This window comes from Musca domestica, unplaced genomic scaffold, assembly GCF_030504385.1.
Source record: "Musca domestica strain aabys unplaced genomic scaffold, Musca_domestica.polishedcontigs.V.1.1 79, whole genome shotgun sequence".
NCBI classification, from domain to species: Eukaryota; Metazoa; Arthropoda; class Insecta; order Diptera; family Muscidae; genus Musca; species Musca domestica.
In genome coordinates, this window is record NW_026712406.1 from 1833982 (window position 1) to 1848818 (window position 14837).

Genomic DNA, 14837 nt, shown 5'->3' on the forward strand with positions numbered 1-14837 from the left:
AAACGAGAGTATTTTTGGAAAAACTGAGATCTGCCTGGTGCGGGCCGCCTCAATTCGTATTGAGCTCGAATTGACAGCAATGCGGAGAATATTTGGTCAGCATGTGGCACAGGCCGACATGACACGTTGCACATTTTCAACTGCCCAAACCTATTCACCTAACTCCCGTATCGCTGTGGACCCAATAAATACAGCGACCGGTATCACCTTTTTGAATTTGGAGTTAGCAGCAGAGCCAGATTAGAGAAGATATAATCAAAACGGAGGCAACAGTACGAACTGCTACAACAACAACCTATAACTTCCAAATTTTAGGGGATTATAATTTTTTTTAGTAACGGTGTTTAACTCACTTGGTCCCAACTCGATCTGTCAGACCAATCAATGTCTAAGAAACTATTTGAAAAATAAGTAGCTGCAATTTGGATCTCTCTACAAAATTCAGGAGTTTACTGAGGTCGTTTTATAATCCGGTAGGTCGATTCGCTTTTTATAAAAGAAAAATCCGTCATAACTGGCGGAATTGTTCAGCTTTGTAAATGGATAATTTGGCTCTACTACGTTACCGACTGAATGGGATATCCAAAGTTTTGTAAATCCTATGCTTTGGGGTAAATATTACATCCGCTTGCAATTATGTTCCAATTTCAGCCAACCTACTTAACCTCCTTATTGCTTAAAAAAAAAAACAAAAAGGTCAAATTTCAAAATATATACTCACTTCCAAACTTTCCATTTATTTATTACATAGTAGTCGTATATCCGTCAACAAAATAAAAAACAATTCAAAATTGAATTTTTAGATAATTTTTTCTGTTTCATTTTATTCCAGTTTTATTTTTTTTTATTGTTTGTATTTGAAAAAAATATGTTCAACTTCCTTAACGCCCAGTTGGTATGATTATACTTTATACACAAAAAAATATTAAATTATATTATTATAACACATATGATTACCTTTTTAGCAGTATGATGTAAATATATTTATATTTATAATTAATATATTTATTTATGGATGGGTTGTAAAGGGAAGAGGGAGGGGAAGGGGAGCGGAGCGGAGCGGAGTTATTGATGTTGTTGGAGAGCTGTTGTTTTATTTTTGTTTTGGATGTGTTGTATTGTAAAGATCTGTGTAAATGTGACTGTGGCTTTGTATATATGAACTACAAAACTTAGGTGCTAATTTCTATTTATAATAATAATTAATAATTATTATTGTAGTACTTAAAAATAAATACAATTCTCCAGTTTGTTTTGTTTTAGTTTTTCTTGGTTATTAGCCATGTCTGTTTATTAGTTCCTCCCTTTTTCAATGGATTTTGCTTGAAGAGCAAAACAATTTACGCCTGAAGGTATGCTAAGGAATTTGGTAAATGAATTTGCCTTGCTTTTGGGAGTTGCAAGGGGAAATGTTTTCTCATTTTGTGCCAAATATTGGAGAAGTAATTTTGATTTTTTTTTGTAATAAATGAATTCAAATTGGTTTGTTGTTTTTTTTTCGTTTATTTTTTTTTTGTTGTTTTGCTAAAGCATGACTCGTTTTAATTTAATTAAACATAACATTTTTGTTGGTTTTTTATACAAAATTATTAATTTAAAAAAAAGATACGATTTTTCTCTTTATTTATTTATTACCTATATATAATAACATAACCTCACAATAAATTTAATTTGTTTGTTTTTTAAATATAGTTTGTTTATAATAATATTATTATGTATTTTTTGTTTTGTTTTTTTAAGTTTATATATTAAATAGTTTATACATTTGTTGTGTTTTTTTTTGTTTCTTTTTAATTAAATTAATTTATATTTTAAACTATATAAACCTTCTCTTTGCGGCTTCGACTCGTATTTGTAATTTGTTTTGTTTTTTTCTTTTGTTTTTATAATTTGTACAACTAAAGCGAATATTTTTTTTTTTAATTTACTTACTTTAAAAAGCTACAAAATTTTTATAAAGATTTGTTGGGGTTTTTTATCTGCTTAATTTTTTTGTAAAGAACAAAAGAATGAAAAACATATAACAAAATAATTAGTTGTATATATAACATTGTATAAAACTGTGTGTGTGTGTGTGTATTTTTGAAACTTAAGACCAACGTAGAAAAAGAATTAGAGTTTTTAGGAAAACCAACCAATTTTCTTGGAGCTAAAGAATAAAGACACGGAGCTAATTAATGGATTCCAAAGTTATTAGAAGTGGGGTTATGTTTAAAATTTATCTTTTAATTTTGTCTGAATACAAATTCCCAAATATTTATTTTAAATTACTTTTTTTTATTTTCTAAAAAAAATATTGCCATAACCTCACTTTTTGGAGTTTGTTTTCCTTCAGCCCAGTCCTGTCAATCTTTTATGCCTTGAAAAAATGGTTTTTTTTGTGTGTGTCTGCGTGTATTATATTGTTGTTGTTGTTGTTTTTTGTAAATGTTACGGAACTATTTGGAAAAAATGTACACAAAAAATATGTTTTTTTTTTATAAAAAGAAAATACATCACAAAATGTTTGTTTTTTTGTTTTTGTTGTTGTAAATTGTATAGAAATCTTTAGTTTAATACAACGCTTGTTATGTTTTGTCTTCTCAACTATTCGGCTAATGTAGAAGTTTTTTGCTTGGGATTTTTTAGACTCTTCAGAGCCAGGCCAGACTCGAGCGGGTTACAGGCCATAACTGAAGTTAGGAGATCCCTTGGTTTTAGGTTTTCATTGTCTAGACTACAAAACAATAGTTATTGTTTTAGGTGTTGTTGTATTTACTTTTGTGTTTGTGTTTTTTTTCTCTTTTTGTTGTTGTAATATTAGAATTATTGCAATTAAGTTCCAATTGATTTTCTAGCGATCGGTCTCTCAGCTCTATGTTGTTGTTGTTTCTATTAGATTTCTATCGATTAAATGTCCAATTTCTTTTTCAGCATTTTACGTTTGCCATTTTTGGCCTTGTATTATTTCACCTTTCGCTGCGTCAGCTCTGTTGTGTGACCGTTGACGCCATTGGCCAGCACGGCGCCATTCTTGTAACCATTGCTGTTGCTGCTGCTGTAGCCGTTCGAGGATTTCGCACTGCTGCTGCCATTGGCCATGAGTTTGCCATTGGCATGACCATTCAATAGCTTCTTTTCCGTTGTCTGGCAATCGCCATTGGCATGGCCGTTGGCCAGTAGGGGTTCATCTTCCTTCCTTAGCTTTTCGGGACGCTGCAAGCAGAACATTAATAAATTCTTGTATTGCTAAACATACCAAAAAAATCGATATTTTGTAGTATTATTAACAATGAGCAGGGCGATACATAGAATTTACGGTTTTACAACAAAAATTAGCAAAGCGTAGTTGTTTATATTGTAATTGGGTATTATTGTGGCATTTAGGGTTAAAGATTGCATCGTTGAATGACGTAGTAGTGGCAGATAAGTTACGTTACGTTGTCGTTGCGGTAGCGGCAAACACATTTTTTTGTCACAAATGGATGGTGGTGTGGTTGGTTTTTGGTTGAAGATGGAGCGAGCGCACATAAAAGTAGAATATTGTTGGATGATTACCATTAAAATGTTATTAAAAAAAATGTTAGAAATACAACTACATGATGAAATACAACAATAACAACAACAAACAACACCATAAAGTTGAAAAAAAAATATTTGCATTATTTGGAAAAAAAAGTCAATTGATTCAATTTTAATAGTTTTACTCTTTTTTATATTTGATTAAGACAAGGCGAAAATATTTAAAATTCATTAAATTTTGATCTAAGATCTGATTTACTAACTATTTTTTTTTTTGATTTTTTTTTTTTTTTCAAAATAAAAAAAAATATTGCGCTCGCTCAAATCCATGCCAATTTTTTTGGGAATCTTTATAAATTGCACTTTGTACTTTTTATATATTTTTTTCAGCTGGCTGTATTCCCTCCCAGGTAACGCATATCTAATTTAAAACATTATTTTTTTTTTTTTGTATATCTGGAGCGTACATTGAAATTTGTAACAATTGAGCAAATGTCAGAATCATTTATCATATCTACATATATAAAGAATTGTCCAAATTTATTAATAAAATGAACTTTTAAGGAGTCAAACCCTTTCTGGAATAATTCTTTCTCTGACACTTTCCCCAAAAACTGAAGTATGAAGGGAAGGAAGGCGTCAACTCGAAAAAATCCGAGGAAAAGTTGATCAGAAAAATTAGGGAATATTTTCGGTTTTTTTGAGAACAATGAAGCAAGGATTTTTTTTGGTATACAGTCAAAATAGAGATTTATTTTCTTTGGTAACTTATAGTAAAATTTGGTGAAGAATATTTTTGACTTTGACGTCATCCTTCTTAAGTTATGCTTTGTTGGGGAGTTTAGCACAAACTCACATAAAGTGCATTTTTAATATATATGACTTACTGGTGTCTAATAACCCAAATCTTCTTTGGGTTTTAAATGCAAGTACAAGTACTGTCGAGTTCACTTGGCATTTACCACAAACCAGACTGGCTATTAAACAGTGAAATTATAGGAAAATTGGAAAAAAATGCTAAATTTTTCAGATATAAACTAGGTTTTTTATTACCAAAACTTTATGTTATTTTGTATAATAAATATTAGGTATACAAATTTCTTTTGTCCGGAAACTTACAATGAAATTTGATCTAGAATAATTCTTTCTCTGACGCTTCCCCCAAAAAAATGAAGTATAAAGAGAGAATTTGACTGGGATTGGATACGTGTTTAATTAACAGTAAAGCAAAGAGATAATTTTCCCTTTCAGTACATAAATTTTGAATGTGATTTTTTATAAAAACTATTATCCCTAGATATATGGTTTATTCTGAGATGTATAGTGAAATTTTGTATAGAATATTTCTTCTTTGGTCACCTTCAGCCTAAAATGAATTTTTATGTAGTTTTCAGGTGTCAAATCGAAAAAATTCATTAACATAATCCTTCTAAAATGAGGTATAAATAGAGATTTTGACTCGGATTGAAAACATGTTTAATTAACAGTAAAAATGGAAACACATAATTTTCTCTTTTAGTACAAACATTTGGAATGTAATTTTCATAAAAAACTAGTGTACTTAAGAACATGGTTTATTCTGAGATTTATAGTGAAATTTTGTATAGAATATTTCTTTTTTTTTGACAACTTTGCCTAAAAAGAATTTTTTTGTTACTTTCAGGTGTCAACTCGAAAAAAGTCCTAGGAAAAATTGATCGAAAAAATTGGGAAATATTTTCGGGTTTTTTGAGGTACACTGATGCAAATGTTTTTTTTTAGGTATACAGTCGAAATAGAGATTTCCGTTTTTTGGCGACTTATAGTGAAATTTGATTAGGAATATTTTTCTCATTAACATAATCCTTCTAAAATTAGGTATAAATGGAGATTTTGACTGGGATTGAAAACATGTTTAATTAGCAGTAAAAATGGAAACACATAATTTTCTCTTTTAGTACAAACATTTGAAATGTAATTCTGATAAAAATAAATAGTGTACTTAGGAACATGGTTTATTCTGAGATTCATAGTGAAATTTTGTATAGAATATTTCTTCTTTTGACAACTTTTGTGTAAAACGAAATTTTATATTACTTTCAGGTGTCAACTCGAAAAAAGTCCCAGGAAAAATTGATCCAAAAAAATTGGGGAAAAATTTTCGAGGTTTTTGAGGAACACTGATGCAAATGTTTTTTAGGTATATAGTCGAAATAGATATTTCTTTACTTTTGTGACATATAGTAAAAATTGATGAAGAACATTTTTGTCTTTGACACTTTTCCCAAAAAATAAAAAATAAAGGGAGATTTTGACTCGGATTGGAAACATGTTAAATTAACAGTAAAAAAACAAGCACATAATTTTCACTTTTAATACACAAATTTGGAATGTCATTTTCATGAAAACTATTGTACCTAGATATATGGTTTATTCTGAGATATACAGTGAAATTTATAATAGAATATTTCTTCTTTTGACAACTTTTGTGTAAAATGAAATTTTATATTACTTTCAGGTGTCAACTCGAAAAAAGTCCCAGGAAAAATTGATCCAAAAAAGTTGGGAAATATTTTCGGGGTTTTTGCGGGACACTGATGCAAATGGTTTTTTTTAGGTATACAGTCGAAATAGAGATTTCTTTACTTTTGTGACATAAGGTAAAAATTTGTGGAAAACATTTTTGTCTTTGACACTTTTCGCAAAAAATGAAGTATAAAGGGAGAATTTGACTGGGATTGGATACGTGTTAAATTAACAGTAAAGCAAAGAGATAATTTTCCCATTCAGTACATACATTTTGAATGTGATTTTTTATAAAAACTATTATCCCTAGATATATGGTTTATTCTGAGATGTATAGTGAAATTTTGTATAGAATATTCTTCTTTGGTCACCTTCAGCCTAAAACGAATTTTTATGTAACTTTCAGGTGTCAAATCGAAAAAAGTACCAGGAAATTTTGATCCAAAAAGTTAGGGATTATTTTCGGGGTTTTTGAGGTATACAGTCGAAATAGAGATTTCTGTTCTTTTGGTGACTTATAGTGAAATTTGATTAGGAATATTTTTGTCATTAACATAATCCTTCTAAAATTAGGTATAAATGGAGATTTCGACTCGTATTGAAAACATGTTTAATTAACAGTAAAATTAGCAAAGCCATAATTTTCTCTTTTAGTACAAACATTTGGAATGTAATTTTCATAAAACACTAGTGTACTTAAGAACATGGTTTATTCGGAGATTATAGTGAAAATTTGTATAGAATATTTCTTCCTTTGACAACTTTTGTGTAAAACGAAATTTTATATTACTTTCAGGTGTTAGTTAACTCGAAAAAAGTCCCAGGAAAAATTGATCCAAAAAAGTGGGGGAATATTTTCAGGGTTTTTGAGGTACACTGAGGCAAATGTTTTTTTTTTAGGTATACAGTCGAAATAGAGATTTCTTTACTTTTGTGACGTATAGTAAAAATTGATGGAGAACATTTTTGTCTTTGACACTTTTCCCAAAAAATAAATTATAAAGGGAGATTTTGACTCGGATTGGAAACATGTTAAATTAACAGTAAAAAAACAAGCACATAATTTTCACTTTTAATACACAAATTTGGAATGCCATTTTCATGAAAACTATAATACCTAGATATATGATTTATTCTGAGATTTGTAGTGAAATTTTGTATACAACATTTCTTCCTTTGACACCTTTTGCCTAAAACATGTTTTTTTTTTGTTACTTTCAGGTGTCAACTTGAAAAAAGTTCGATGAAAATTTGGACTGAAAAATTATAAATTAAAATTATTAAAAAATTAAAATTATTATATTTTCGGTTTTTTTGGTAACATTGAAGCAAGGATTTTTTGGTAAACAGTCGAAATAGAGATTTCTTTTCTTTGGTAACATATAGTAAACTTTGATGATGATTATATTTGTCTTTGACGTCATCCCCAAAAATGAAGAATAATTGGAGATTTGGGATTGAAAACTTGCTAAATTAACAGTAAAAAATAAAATACATATTTTTCACTTTTAGTACATAAATTTGGGACTTAATTTTTATAGTAACTATGGTACCTAGATACATGGTTTGTTCTGAGATTTCTAGAGAAATATTGTATAGAATATTTCTTATTTTAAGACTTTTTGCCTTAAATGAAATTTTATGTTAATTTGAGGTGTCAATTCGAAAAAAGTCCGATGAAAATTAATGAAAAAAAATTAGGGAATATTTTTTTTTTTTTTTTTTTTTTTTTTTGGGAAAATTGAAGAAATTTTTTTTTTGTATACAGTCCAAATAGAGATTTCTTAACTTTTTTGACTCAAAGTAAAATTTTATGAAGAATATTTTTGTCTTTGACGTCAGCTTTCTAAAATAATGCTTTCCTAGGCATTTTTGTCCAGACTCACTCAAAGTACGGCTTTAATCCTAAAATGTGTTTTTGACACATGATGTTTAGGTAAGTTTAAGACTCTTGATGTATCCGAGGACCCATAGTAGAATTTTATGACAAATAATTTAGTGGAATATTTCGACTTGCTACACCCTCGTTTCAAGGGTGTTTTTAACCATATTGTAGAAAAGGACCTTGCTGACACGTTTGAGGGTTAAATTTACAACCAAAATATTTCTTTCAAAATATTGTACCAAAAATGCACAGATTTTGAGCAATCTTAATTCCAAAATGTCCAAAAGTGTGTAATAGGGGGAAACTTAATTCCTCTATTTTGGGTACTTTTTGTTGTAAACTTTCAAAACGCCGAGACATGTGTTATCTTTTTTTAGTCCATTTTCACAATCTGCTGAATACCCCCGTGTTTATAGAAAAAATGAATTTTGTCACACAGTGTTATTTAATTACACGATTGGCAATCTGTCTGGTTACCCCATACTGGAATTCGTCTTTGAAACAGAGCTTAGAGTTGCTCGTTTTTTTCTAGACAAATTCTCAGCAGGAGTAGAATCTGATGGATTTCGAGCGAATTTTACTCGAGAACGAGCAAATTTTTCATTCGACCCATATGAAAAATGGAGTGTAATCGGTTTCTTTTATACGTAGGAATACCCCCGCTCGGATTCAAGAATACGAGCGAACATTTCGGAGCATTTCTTTTAATATTCCATTTGTAATTCCTCGATTTTAGACCCCACAAAATATGTGTATTCTTGATCAGCAGCCCCCATATAATCTACCAATTTTTCATGATTTGTGCCATATTTTTTAATGGAATTGTTTTTAATTTGGTATTGAATATCACCTCCTATGTGAGAAAATTGTGCAAAATCTTCGTGTAGCCTAGATTCGTATGTAACGGCACATCCGGAAAATTTTGGCTTGCCTTGTTTCTTTTTATGGCCGGTACAAATTCATCAGCCGATTGCTTGCAGGTTCTTACAGAGGTAAGAGTACCTCCTGAGTTTTCTTAGAAGAGAGAATTAATCTGTCTTACACTCTGAGAAAGAATTTGTTAGGCAATTCTTGGAGGACATGTAAGTTGGCAGAACTAATATTCTTTCCTTCAATCGGTCAATATGATTTGGACCCCAAATATGTTTAAACAAATCGATTTTCGAATCCCTGTCCTCCACTTAGAATGGCTATTGAGTATGACAACTTTGAACTCATTGTTTAACTTATTTGTTTAACAATTCTGGATTAAATTTGAACAGGAACGATGTTGGTTGATCCAAAGGTACCCCCCGCAAAAATGCTCATTTAGTAAAAAGCATCCCCGATTTGGTTTTTATTTTTCACATCCTTATGTTTCTATCAAATTTCTTACGATAATTTTTGTGATAAACAGAAAACCAGTAAAAAAGCATATAAATTCGGCCGAACCGAACTTTTATTACTCTCCACCATTTGGAAGGAACTTGAAAATTTTTAAAAGCACGAAGACGTCAATCTGCCAATGTAATTTTTTGATATAGGCTGTAGTAGCGATTCCGAACTTCAAATACGAAATTTTAAACAATTCCGTTGAATAAAGTCGCTAATATCATCCAAATACCAAATATAGGGAAGTACTGTTATATGTGGGCTACACGGAGACGTGGACCTACTGTCATAGCTTGCAGTACCTATTGCGAACTTCAAATACGAAATTTGAAACAATTCCGGAGAATAATGGCACTAAAATCATTAAAATACAGAATTTAAGAGGTACCGTTACACGAGGGCTATGCAAACACGTAAAAATGTCGCTAAAATCATTAAAATACCGAATAGAGGTAGGTACAGCTATATGGGGCTATAACTAAACGTGGACCGATATATCTGCTTTTCAATACCAACCATCCTAGACATAATACACATTGTATTATGCAATATTTGCACGAAACATAGAACATAAATTCCGATCCCTACATTCCGTAAATTTAAAAAGCTTTCCAAATTTCCCTAAAACTCAGTTTTCAATTCAGCTAATTACAAATTAATCCCCTGTTAAACAATTTTGGCAAATTCATTGCAAATAAACTCGTTTTTTAAAGAGAGTGTCTATCTCTCCTATGTCTCAAAAACCAGATAAAAATGTCTCTCATCTATGGCACCCAATGGTTTGAGCTCTAGACAGTTATTCAATTAAGATTTGTAAATTTTTCATATTAACAAAAAATATTCGAAAAAAAACACATGTCAAAAAAGCCTCCAAGAAAAATTGTGTGTAATCAAATAGACCGGCTACAGCCAGCCGGTCAGTTGGCTGCTCTATCCAGCCACCAAACCACCCAATGACGATCAACTATTCGGACAAAGAAAACCTATCATCATTACGATTATTATGTAATTTTTTCTCTTCAGTTGGTAGTTTTTTTGTTGTTGTTTTGGTGTTAATGGTTTCTTTTCTCACTGGCTGCGACGCTTAACGCTTATGGTCGAAGCAGATCGTCTGTTCACATCTATGGGACCGGTGTGAGGCAAATGGTTTTTATTCATGGGTTTGCGCGTTCAGAGTAAACTTTCACTTGTTTTTTTGTTACTCAAGATGGTGAGACGGTGATGCTGCTGCTGATGATGATGACAGACAGACAGCAACAACAAAAACATACATTATCATCAAAGACTATGATTTGACTATTAAACGTTGGTAAGATCACCCGAACAGTCTAACGCTAACAACAATCTATTGGGTGCAAATGATTTTTGTCTCGCCAAATGTGGTAATATTTGAAAATTTTGAATAATTTCAAGACACTGTGCAAATGTGAGCTGCGCTGTAACAGCTAGACAATGTGAATTATGGTCAACTGACTGAAAGACCCAAAGACCCATATTTCACTTTAAAATCAACGTGTCGTGTGGCTCTCTTAACACTGGTAAAGCGAAACGAAAAATAATTCGAAATGAAAGCAAACATTTGATTTGCTTGGAGTTGTATTGAATTGAATTTTGTATTTTTTTTGTTTTTGTTTTTGGAAGATATTGTATTTTGAATGGGGTTATTTTTAGTAACTGGCGTTCCATTCATGACTGGCGGAATGGGCCAATAGTACCGCAGCAAGAAAAAAACACACACAATGGTGACATTGTTATGTGTTTGCTATTGTTGTTGTGCTTGTTGTATGTACTGTTAGATGTTGCCATGGCCGATGGCTGGGCCAGCGTTTGTAGGTACGACAAAATATTTATATGTCGACACATACCACAACAAAATCAATGTCAATGAAATTTTTATCCAAATTTGAAACTCAACTGCTGCTGCCATGGCATTTGGGCCAAAAAGTGAGTGACGACACCACCATTCGTGTGATAACAACGTGAGGGGAAAAATATTAGAAAATAGTTTCGATTTTTTTTATGGCTCTACGATGGGTATCAAATAAATGTTTTATGTTTACAACGTTATGGCAAATTATGAAAAGCCTTTCGAATGAACATCAATCTAATTTATGGACTTTTAATGAATTAGTGAATATTTTTTCAAACAACAACTACATGTACATATCATCTACCAATACACTGGATTTCGATATAATTTCATAATGATGTATTTATTTATTATACCCTCAGGCATATGGCTAGGGAGGGTTCATACCAAAACGTGCTTAATCGAAATAACGAATTGTGACCCTATGTCTCTTTGGGCAAAATCCTTTTCAGGACATTTGGAGTGGATCTAGGGATGTCCGTATGTCTGTCTGGTTGGCACGATAACTCTCGAAGAGAGTATGCGATTTGATCCAAACATGGTACATCGTAATATTATTGTCAAACTTAGATCGAGTTCGAAGATGGGCAATCTAGCTTCACTCCTTCTGGTACCTCCTCCACAAAAGGTCGAAATTTTCAAAGAAAATAATTTACTGCACAGAAAGAGAAAACATAATCCGATTTTGCTTCAACTTTGCAAATCCTAATATTTGCATAAGTCTTAGGGCAGAGGCGAAAATGGACAATATCGGTCCTCCAGAAACATTTTAAGTTATAACTCTTATAAAATGTGAAATAAGAGTCCGAATGTCCTCAAATTTCACAGATCACAATATTTTTATTAGTCCAAGGTCAGGTGCGCTACACCTCTTCTAGTACCCCCTCATAAAACGGGTAATTAACATCTGATTCCATTCAGACTTGTTACATCTCAATATTTCCATCAACGAAAGATATGTTATTAAAGATTGTAGAAATCGGCCTATTCCTTCTGGTAGCTCCCCCATAAAGGGTCAACATTTGAATACCCAAAACAATCATAAATCCGAAATAAGCATCCGGTTCTCTTCAAATTACATACATATTTGTATTAACCCAAGGTCTGGGGTGAATATGTGATATATCGGATATATCGATCAAGAAGAATATATATACTTTGTTGGGGGTGACAGGAGTATTTCGAGGAGTTACATACGGAAGGATATGGTGTAGGGTATAAAGACGGCGTTGAGTTGGTTCGGTTTGTTGGTCTTAAATTTTGAAAATTGTTTGAATTTCAAAATCGTAACTACTGGGGAACAGCCCAAAACCTGAAACCAGTGGTGGAATTCTGTACCTCATTTTCTGAGTAACCGAAAAAATCGGTAAATTTCAAGTGCTTATAATTTCGGTAATTAACGAATTTTATCGATAGGTTAGCGACGATATTAAAGTAGTCGGTACGGTCTAACGATAGATAGCAATGTTGTCAACTTTTATTTATTTTTTATATTAAAATTTTGCGTTTGAAAGTTACCGATGTTTTACAATAAGACCAAAATATAAGGGTACAGATATTTCAGTTGGGAAATGTGACTTTAAATTTCCTCCAGACGGCCGGTACAGCTAAATACGAGAAGAGCTTTTGACAAAAAGTTGAAAAATTTTAGAAGGCAAATTTTTATCCAAAGACAACCCAAAATGCCAACCTACATTAAATTCGTTTGGGAATTGGATATGCCTTTCGAGGTTACACTACATAGGAAGTCTTTTCTGTATACCCGACCTGACCAGCTTGATCTTACAAAAAAGGGAAAAATAAGGCATTTTGAAAGAGCATACACTTGGAAGTATGGACATCCACGGAAAAATTAACGACATTCCATGGTGAATTATTTTTTAAGCCCCAGAGTGTTTAAAAAATTCACCGCTAAAATAGTGAACTAAAACTAGCTAGAATTTTTTACCAGAAACCCCCGCTATTGTTTAGAATAACTTCTTAATTTCTTTTAAATTATAATCTGCATCAGATGGTGATTTTTAATGTTAACTTCCGGCCCATTATTTTGAAGCAATTTTTAAAATTTAGCTGTTATTTCGTGCCAATTTTGGGACACATTAAAAATTATCCTCGGTGCCATTAACTGTTATACGCGAGTTAATGCCATTGCAACAAAGAGTTATACTAGTTAATGCTATTTGATGTTAGAAATTACAACAAAAATAAACTTTGTTTTCCCCAACCAGGTGCAATGTATTGAATGTGCAATGTCTTAATTTTGCAATTAATTTTTGTTTAGATTTGTTTTTGAATCACTAATAATGCAAATATATCTAAATGATGTAATAATACTAATGCTAATGATACAGCGAACAAGATTATAAGAAACTACATAAGGGAAATTTCAATTAATTTTCAAATATTTAATAGATTTTATGAGAAAAATGTTAGTTTTCAAAACTAGATATTATGAGAAAGATATGTTAGTTATAAAACTATTTCTAAAACAAATAATTTCTTAGCTAGTAAATCCTTGAATGTTCTGGAACAGAGCATAAAATAATTTCAATATATTAGCTCTGTTCATGAATATTCTAGTTTTGCATTTTTATTTCGATTTCAAAAATGATAAGCGATTTATCGTAGAAAAAAGTTTTTTATTCTTTTACATTCTGGGACATAGAAATTAATGGAAATTAAGAAATTAATCCAGAATTACAAGAATGTAAAAGTTTTTACAACGATAACCGATTTTCCTTTTCAATATCGGAAAAAAATTGCAAAACTAGTAGATTCCTGCAGATTTTAGAACAGAGCGTAAGTAGAACTTTTTTGAGCTTGAGGTCAACATACCTTCAGGAGTGATTTACAGTTTTAATATTTTTGTAGATCAACACTGACGATGTATCAACGATTCCGAACTTCAAATACGAAATTTGATACAATTCCGATGAATAATATCATGAAAATAACGAAAAAAGAGAGGTGCTGTTGTGTGGGGGCTATACTAAGACGTAGACTTGTATAGACAATTTTCTGTCATAGGTTGTAGTACCCATTACGAACTTCAAATACGAAATTTGACGCAATTCCGGTTAATAATGTCGCGGAAATCCTGGAAATTCCGAATATCTCAGGGTAGCGTTATATGGGGTTTATACTAAAACGTAGACCTACACAGACAATTCCCTTTCAGGGGGTACTCCTTGTGTGGATTTTTAGACTATTCCATTGAAAAGTGTGGCTGAAATCATCCAAATACCGAATTTCGGGTGGGGGAGGGGGTCACAATTGTATGGGGGCTATATGATATCGTGGACTTATAGACAGTTCTCTTCCAGAAGGTAAAGTACAAACAAAGAACTCCTTGTGTAGAATTTCAGATAATTCCATTAATAAATGTGGCTAAAATCAACCAATTACCGAATACTGGGAGATACAGTTATATGGGGGATATACGATATCGTGAACTTGAAGTATTTAGAATGAACTCCTTGTGTTGATTTTCAGGCTATTCCATTGAAAATGTGGTTAAAATCATTAAAATACCCAATAACGGGGTACCTTTATATGGGGGCTATACGATATCGTGGACCGATGTATATACCATCTGCGAACTTTGACCTGTCTACAGACAAAAGACAGATCGGTGCAAAAAATTTAGCCTTCTATCTTTATTTCTTTTGACTAGAGCGTGATTACAACAGACGGATGGACAGTGCT

At 31.6% G+C, this 14837-nt stretch overlaps 1 protein-coding gene across 6 annotated transcripts in view; it reads right to left on the minus strand.

Moving 5' to 3' along the window:
• Positions 1–1339: 1339 nt before the first annotated feature.
• The window catches only part of LOC101899005 (elongation of very long chain fatty acids protein AAEL008004-like), a 170856-nt gene continuing 157358 nt past the window's right edge, over positions 1340–14837 (minus strand). For 5 of the 6 annotated variants that reach the window (XM_059130751.1, XM_059130750.1, XM_059130749.1 and 2 more), the window contains one exon: positions 1340–3228. In XM_059130751.1, coding sequence (XP_058986734.1) covers positions 2944–3228 — 285 coding nt within the window. In that variant the 3' untranslated portion in view covers positions 1340–2943. The remainder of the gene's footprint in view (positions 3229–14837) is intronic. The other variant, XM_059130754.1, reaches the window with a different exon arrangement.